Source organism: Rhinopithecus bieti, unplaced genomic scaffold, assembly GCF_001698545.2.
Source record: "Rhinopithecus bieti isolate Rb0 unplaced genomic scaffold, ASM169854v2 scaffold_20150, whole genome shotgun sequence".
NCBI lineage: Eukaryota > Metazoa > Chordata > Mammalia > Primates > Cercopithecidae > Rhinopithecus > Rhinopithecus bieti.
In genome coordinates, this window is record NW_016810565.1 from 4,692,685 (window position 1) to 4,701,319 (window position 8,635).

Here is an 8,635-nt window from a genome sequence, read left to right on the forward strand (position 1 = left end):
GTCTCAAAAAAAAAAAAAAAAGAAAAGGAATCTACATGCCCATCTCCCCACCTCCACAGTGAGTCCTCAGGGACAGCCCAGCCCAGCCCAGGGACCCACAGAGCCAAAATGCACAGTAAGTGAGGAGGTAAGTGGCCAAATGAGAAAAGAAATGCAGGCACAAACCTCAAAACACAGGGGGCACGAGATCTCACTGCTTCATTGACATGGTCCCACAGAAAGCACCCCTAAACTGCCCCCTCAAGCTGGCTTTACATTATTCTAACTATTCTCCCTAGGCCACACTCTCTAAGTGAGCCCAAACTCAGAGGGCAAAGTGGGGAGCAGCAGGAAGCACAGCTGCAGGCTGATGTGCCCATCAGAGGCACAGAGGCTGCCATGGTCAGACAACGAGCTGCCGGTGTGACGGTGCCAGGCTGAGCACCTGCTCCCTCCGCACAGACAGCGTGCAGTGTAACTATAGTTCAGGCACAAGGCACCTTCATCTGCCTCACTTCCCCTGGGCTCCTGGAGGCAGGACACCCTCAGAGGTCAGATGTGCCCCTCCAGCTCCCCACCAGGGCCTGCCCTGCCCAGTGGGTTGCCCTGGGACACCCTGCAGTGGATGTCTAGAAGCAGGTTTGCTCAGGGCCACTTAGAACCCATTGAGAACAAGGAAAAGGCAGGGAGGAAAAGAGGGTGTATACAGGATAGATATTTCATGTACACCCACATATATCATATACATGACATATAGTTTTAAATTCGGAGATTAGTCATGGATTAGTTGAAATCTCAAGATGATGATCATGATGATGGCGGTGTTAGTGGTGACAATGATGGTAGCGGTGGTGGTGGTGATGATGGTATAACAGAGATGGTGGTGGTGACAATCATGGTGGTGACAGTGGTGGTGATAGAGATAGTGTGGTGTTGGTGGTGGTGGTGGTACTGATAAGAGATGGTAGTGGTGACAGAGATGTGGTGTAATGGCAGTGATCGTGGTGGTAGTGATACAATTGGTGGTAGTGACAGAGATGGTGGTGGTGATAGAGTGGTGATGATGGTGGTGGTGCAGCAATAGAGATGCTGGTGACAGTGAAGGTGACAGAGATGGCAGTGGGGATGATGGTGATGGCGGTGGTGATAGAAATGGTGTGGTGGTGAGAATGAGAGTGGTGATGGTGACAGTGATGATGATGGTGGTACGGGAGATAAAGAGGATGGTGGTGATGGTGGTGGTGGTGATGGTGGTGGGTATACACATGGTGATGCTGATGCTGATGGTGGCAGTGCTAGTGATAACAGTGGTGGCGGTGATGGTGGTGTGGTGGTGACAATCATGGTGATGAGTATAGAGATGGTGATGCTGATGGTGCTGGTGATAATGGTGGTGACGGTGATGACAGGAGTGGTGGTGCTGACAATGATGACAGTGGTGGTGGGTATAGAGACGGTGATACTGTTGATGGTGGCAGTGATGACACTGGTGGTGGGTATAGAGACAGTGATGCTGATGGTGCTGGTGCTGGTGATAATGGTGGTGATGACGGTGGTGATGACAGGAGTGGTGGTAGTGACAATGATGATGGTGGTGGTGGGTATAGAGACAGTGATGCTGATGGTGGTACGTACAGAAGTACTCCCTGTGCCTGGCACTGTGCTATATATACCCTTTACAAGCATTCTCTCTCTCTCTCTTAATTCTCAAAACTATTTTCTAATAAAAAAGTGAGAATCAAAGAGGCTAAATAGCAGGTCCAGGGCTCTCCGCCTTAGAAGGTCCTAGTGAATCCAGAACCTTAATGCAGGTATTCTAACTGTGGGGCCCCTGCTCTGAACTCCTGGCCTACATCACCTGCCAACGCCACTGAGGGCCAGAAACCCCTTCTGAGTAGCTGGTTGTGGTGGCAGTGGGAGGGTGGGGTTTCTCAGGTTGCACTGCCACGTGCCCCATTGATCTGGACTGAACTGCCCCCTGCCCCGACCCTTACACTGTGGGGTGGCTGTGCTGGCACAAGAATAGCAGAAGGAGATTGCATCTGGAAGCCCACAGCAAGCTCTCCATGTGTGTGGCAGGCCAAGACCTGCCTACCCCCATCCTGGAGATTTCAGTCAAGTGAGTCTCCTCCCATAGAAGGGATCTGGGACCTCAGACAGATCAGAATTACACGGATACATTCTGTGGCTGAAACTGACAGCAATGCCAAATGGGATTTCTTACGTGAAAAATCTGGTTGGAGATTTTGGCAGAGGTCCGGAAATCCCAGGCAATAATGGTGCGGTCAGCCGAGTCACGGGTGGAAGCATCTGTGCTGCTCAGGAACTCGGAGCCTTCCCGGAGGAACAGGATGTCCAAGGTCTGCTGGATGGTCGCCTTGTAGCTTCTCATCACCTGCAAGAGTGGACACCAGTCATGCTGGCAGGCCTGGGAGCACGGACAGGCTCCTGCCCAGGGAAGGCCAAGGACTCAGCGGGCAGGCAGGTTTAGTGAAGTCTATGCTGGGTCACACACACCCAGGCTGAGCAGCATCCCCAAGCCATATGTGGAATCATGGACCCTCCCGCCCCACGCCCAGCCTAGTGTCTGTCAACTTCTCAGCCCCCCTGCTCTGTTGCCACATGGGCCCAGAAAGGCATTCCTACCACCCCTTGAGAGCAGCAGGATCCCAGGGAAAGTGCTAAGGGAAGGGCCCGTCACTCGCCAAGGGCACCTCGAGAGCATATTGACATCCATCAACACTGGGGTCATGTTTTGAGTGGGTCTTGCTTCTGAAGATGTCACATAATTCACAGCTTGCAAAGTCCCAGATTGTTGTCCCTGGAGGAGCCATAGTAATGCAGGAACAAGTGTGCTTAGGGACAGACCATAAAGCCAGAATCACAGGACATATTTTAGCTTTAACGACACTTTGTATTGTTTTAGCATCATCACCGATACTTCACAGTCTCCTGTCTCATAAACTGACTTTATTAAGTATCGAGCAGTTGTTTTTCCTTTCTTAGAGGATTTTATCACATTCAGCCTCTGCTCTCAAATATCCAGCTCTGGTGGGGGGATGGAGAAGGGTCCCAGTACCAGGACTAGCAAGTAGCTCCACTTAACAAACTCACAGAGCACAGGACTTTCATTACAATATAGAAATAACACGCTGGGCACCCACTCACCACCACGGAAGCGCAGCAAGGTCTCAAGTTGGTCACAGGGGCCAGCCGGTCCCTTTACCAGTTCCTGGGGCGCCACCATGTGGCTGCAGTATAAACAGTTCAGTCCCTGGGCCCCATCAGCTCAAAAATGAGCCATCTTGACTTTTTAATTGGAGTTCACACCTTTCAAATTTTGCAGACATATTTTCTATCATCCTCCTTAAAATGTATACGTCAAATTCACATTAAATGTGGCACTCCATAATTTCAGTTTAGGTTAGAGGAGGAGGAGGTTGAGACCCATTCTCTGGATGAGGTTCACTGAGGCCCAGAAAGAGGCAGGGATGTGCTCAAGGGCACATGGCCGGGGCATGGTGGAGCCTCTTCCGCCCCCCACGGCTTCCCTGGGACCCACAGTTCATTCTCCTGCTGGCCAATTCCTGCCTCTGTAATTCCTCAGGGAGGGTGGGCAGCAGATGACTGTTCTTCTCTGAGCCTCTTCCAAAGCAACCCTCAACTAGGGAGATTTCAGAGAGGGCTCCCTGAAGCCTAAGCAATGATCCAGGGGTGGAAAAACAGTTTTCTGAATGCAAGACAGGGAGACAAGCTGCCCCTCACGGCACAGCTGCCTGCCTTCCTCCACGCACTGGATTCTGCATGCCCGTGCCTGCTCTATTCTCCCACGTGGCCTTGATATCACCGCCCCCACCAGCCTCAACACTTCGATATCTAAGAGGCGGACCCAGGGAAAGAATGAGGAAGATGACGGCCCTCCCTGCCACTCGCTGAGTGCCCGTTAGGTGCCGGCCCCTGGCTGGGGGTTCACATAAGTTATCTCATGACAAGAGCCCCACAGGTAGCTTCTCTCAATAGGCATGAAGTCTCAGAGACAGGCAACCTGCCCAGGAGCCAAGAACCACTTGCGTGTCCCTGCCAATGCACCACCTGCCTCCCAAGACAAAGTTTTTGAGGAGAACCAAAACAGTTGTTCCGTACATTTTCTGAGAATGGATGGAAATGGCCCAATTCATTAGAGTGTCATAAAAGTGAATGGCTGGGAAACAAGCCGTGTTATGGGTGACCCCCGCCAATAATGTGGCTGCAAGTGGAAGGCTGGCCTTTGAAGTGATCGCCGCCGAACATGATTTACTCGCCTTCACAACTGCTCGTGCCCCAGGAAAGAGCAAAGGGGCCATTTGTGTGTCTAGTTGGTGGGTTTTATGGCAACCTAATTACACCAACAGCTGGCATGGGACGGTGCTACCCGAGCCTAACGAGCTGGATCCAAAAGGGAGCCTCACTCAGACTCTTCTGGCAACTGCGGGCCCCTGGTGGAGAAGCAGGGACATGGTCTTGGGGAAAGCAGAAGATCGATCATGACACATGCAGGGGTTATGTCCCTACAATCTGCCCACTACTTGGCCTGCCAGCAAACCTGGGTGACGCTGGGCTGCTGCCGACCCATCCAGAGCAATCTTGGGTTCCTGCCACTTCCAGGGTGCACGCGGTTGGGGATGGTCACTGGGCTCCAATCTTGGCCCACTAAGATTTACTATGTGCCTGGGGAAGGTTCATTCCCTCCCTGGGCCTAGTTTTTGAGTCATCAACATGAGGGGCCCGACCGCACCTCTGAGCCTCTAAGTACTCCTGGTCCTCAGAAAGGACTGGCGGATGCACCCAGCTATCCCTCACCCCATGCTGCCAGTCTTCTGCATGCAGATCTGAAGGACAGGAGGTGGGGAGGCATTGCTCTGGGCTCACACGCAGCCCTGTGCTCCTTTAGCTGCCCACCTCAGCCACCTGCCTAAGCCACAGGACTGTGAGCTCCTGGCACAGATGCCCTGCTGCCCATATTTCTGGGTCACCCTTGGCTAGCACTGGGTCTGCCCCTGCAGGCATCAGTAAGGTGTGTCAAATTGATGCTGGATAAGTGAGTGGATGCATAAATGAATGAGTGAATGAACAAAAGGTCAACTACTTTAAAAGAAGCAATCCAGGGTCCTCTGGCTCCCAGCAACATCCTAGCACGCAGGGCTAAGGCAACACACAAAAGCCTTTGCCACTGGCTCTCCCAGGACCCCCAGGTGAGATGGCATTCACTCACAGGTCCTTCCCATGGCCCTGACTGAGCCAGCCCCTGCCCTGCCCCTCAGACTTGGAGACAAAGGAAAGCTGCTCCAAGACCTTGGTGGGAGGTGGGAGCACAGCTGGACTGTGCTCCATGCTGCAGCCTCACAAGAGCCCAGAGGTGGGTGGGGCCTCTCCTGGCCCTTGGATGAGCAGGGGTGAGATGCCAAGTGGGAGGGCCCAAGTTTAAGCAGACACCCGGGGGACCTGAGCCTGGCAGCCTATTACTGGCTGCATCATTTGGGGCAAGTAACTTCCGTCTCTCTTCTTCAGTCTCCATACCTGTAAAATAGGGGTAACAACAGGACCTCCAGCTGAGGAAGCAAGGGTGATGTGCCCAGCTAAATGCCCAACACATATGAGCCTGATGCTTGTAAACCTTCCCCTCCCCAGCCAGCCAGAGCTAGAGTCCCTAGGATGGAACTGTGAGTTCTTGGGCAACTCTCAATAACAGATGTATTGTCTTCTTCCAGTGCCAAGATGCAAGGCAAAGTGGAAAGGTAGCACAGGGCCCACTGCTTTGGTTTAAACTCGCAAAAGCAGAGGCTGCCAATCACATAGGATGGTGGCTATCAAAAGCAATTGACATTTACATTAAACAAAGTAAACCATAACTATGAGAAAAAACATGATTGAATTTCTCTACAACCTGGGACTAGGGAAAACTTTCCCAGCTATGACTCCAAAGCCAGAAGCAATAAGAAAAGTTGAATAAATTAGACTATATAAAAACAATAATAATTTTTTTAAAAAATACTTTGGGATGGCAGAAAGCAAGCAAGTAATAAGGAAAGCAAATTTCCTTAAATAAATAAGGAAAGCAAAAAAGACAAGTAGGAGAAATATTTACAACTTCTATTACAGGCAAAGGTCACTATCTGTAATATACAGATGGTCCCTAAAATAGATGAAAAGACCAATAGCTCTACAGAAAAACAGGCAAGTAAACAGAGCTCAGAAAAAAGGAAACGGTCCTTCCACTTTGCTCATAACAAAAGCAATGCAAATTTAAATCACATAGAGATACCATTACTTGCCTATCAAATTAACAAAATCCAAAAGTTTTGCAACACCCTTGTTATGTGGCTCTGGGGGTGTTAGGTATCTACATATGGCTGCCAGAACTGCAAATGGTACAAGCCCTGTGCAGAAAGGATTTACACAACTTTGAGCAAAATAACATATGCATCTTTACTCAGCAATACGCATGACCCAGCAACCCCACTTCTAAGAACTAATCCTAAACACACTGGCAAAATCCCAAAGAGATATAAGCACAATGCCACTGAAAGCAGCACTATTTGTAAAAATAAAAAACAGGGAACAACCCAATGTTCGTCAAGAAAGGACTGGCTGAATACATTTCAGTACACTAATACTCTGGACCACTATGCTGTTGTAAAAAAGAATGAGGAACCTATCCTGCTATGGAGTGATCTCCAGGACACATTGTTCAGTAAAAAAATCCAAAGTGGGAGGAAAAAAAGTGTGTAAAGTAAGAAGAGGTGATATGAACATGTGTCTGTGTTTGCTTCCACTAAGAACCAATAAGAAGACAAATGAGAAACTAAAATAAGTAAATAAATAAGATTGCCTTAAGAGGAAGGGAGGGGAGCAGACTGGGGGAGACAGAGTTAGAGGTGGAACATGGATGATTTCTCGAAATGTACCTTGTTTTGCAGATTTGACTCCAGAATTCTGTAACGAGCCAGTCAGTAAATATTTTGGGTTTTGTAGGCCATATATAGTCACTGTTATATATACTTCTCTTTCTCTCTCTCTTTCTCTCTGTATGTGTGTGTGTGTCTGTGTGTTTGTTGGAGCTGGTTAAAAATGTAAAAACCATTCTTAGCTCAAAGACCATATAAAAACAGGTCACAGGCCAGAGATAAGTCCCATCAACCATAGTTTGCCAATCCTTTCTCTGGACCCACGTACACATTTTATTAAATTATGCAACAAAATTAACTTAAAAAGCAATCTCTAAAATGTGAAAGCAAAATTAGGCAAGCAAAATTAACCACGTATTGATTTGGTAGCTTAACTGCACAAACAAGATTTCTTTTAAAAGACCTGAAGCACAGTAATTTAATGGTAAATCCTTAGTTGAATACACATTATTAATAGAAAACGGCAATATGGTGGTAAAGCCTAATTAGATACACATTGTGAACAAAGAGAACTGCAAGAAATCTTAAAGTGTTTTCAGTCGTTTCGTTGTTAGTGTCAATATATATAAAAGAAATGTGTTAAGGCAGATGGAAATTTAAAATTTTAGCATAAAAGAGATTTTAAAATATAAAACAAAAGTAAAGAAAATTCTGTAATCCTAAATTTGAATTGGAAAAATCAGTATAAACAATAATATATTTTGTCTTCACAACGAAAATATTTCCCAGCTCTGTCCACAGAAGGAGTGTGGAAACAATCAGCAAACTCTGCACCTAAATTATAGTCCCTAAGCCCAGCTAAACTGACCAGAAGTGACATAGATAATAGACCAAGACATGAAAAGTTATCATAACTCCATAACATATGTTTAAGAAGGTAGAGGAGAGAGTGACCATGGTAAGTAGAGAATGGAAGAGAATGTATATATATATACACACACATATATATGTAGTCTTTGGATATATGATTTTATATATTTTATATAGAGAGACTATATGTATATATACAGACTACATAAATGATACAAAGACTATATGTAGATATAGAGGTAGTCTTCCATATCTCTACTACCAGGGTCAGTCTTTCCTCTACCTTCTTTTTTTTTTTTGAGGCGGAGTCTCACTCTGTCGCCCAGGCTGGAGTGCAGTGGCCGGATCTCAGCTCACTGCAAGCTCCGCCTCCTGGGTTTACGCCATTCTCCTGCCTCAGCCTCCGGGTAGCTGGGACTACAGGTGCCTGCCACCGTGCCCAGCTAGTTTTTTGTATTTTTTTAGTAGAGACGGGGTTTCACCATGTTAACCAGGATGGTCTCCATCTCCTGACCTCGTGATCCACCCGTCTCGGCCTCCCAAAGTGCTGGGATTACAGGCTTGAGCCACCGTGCCCAGCCCTCCTCTACCTTCTTAAACATATGTTATGGAGTTATAATATCTTTTAATGAATCATATATACATATATGATCCAAATCACACTTCTAGAGATGAAGTATGCAATATTTGAGATGAAAAATACATTAGATGGGATTAACAGCAGATGAGACACTGCAAAAGAAACCATTAGTAAACTAGAAGACATAGCAATTAAAATTATGCACATGTACCAGATAGAAAAAAATTCTAAATTTTAAAATGAACAAATCTAATATAAACCTGAAATGGAGTAAACCCACTATGCCTCTCTTTCTCTCTCTCTCTCTCTCTCTCCCTCTCTC

The 8,635-nt window shown here is 47.3% G+C and overlaps 1 protein-coding gene across 4 annotated transcripts in view; it reads right to left on the reverse strand.

Moving 5' to 3' along the window:
* The window catches only part of WDR25 (WD repeat domain 25), a 155,810-nt gene that overhangs the window by 2,549 nt on the left and 144,626 nt on the right, over positions 1–8,635 (reverse strand). For all 4 annotated transcript variants that reach the window (XM_017892290.1, XM_017892289.1, XM_017892292.1 and 1 more), the window contains exon 5: positions 2,204–2,374. In XM_017892290.1, the coding sequence (XP_017747779.1) occupies positions 2,204–2,374 (171 nt within the window). The remainder of the gene's footprint in view (positions 1–2,203; positions 2,375–8,635) is intronic.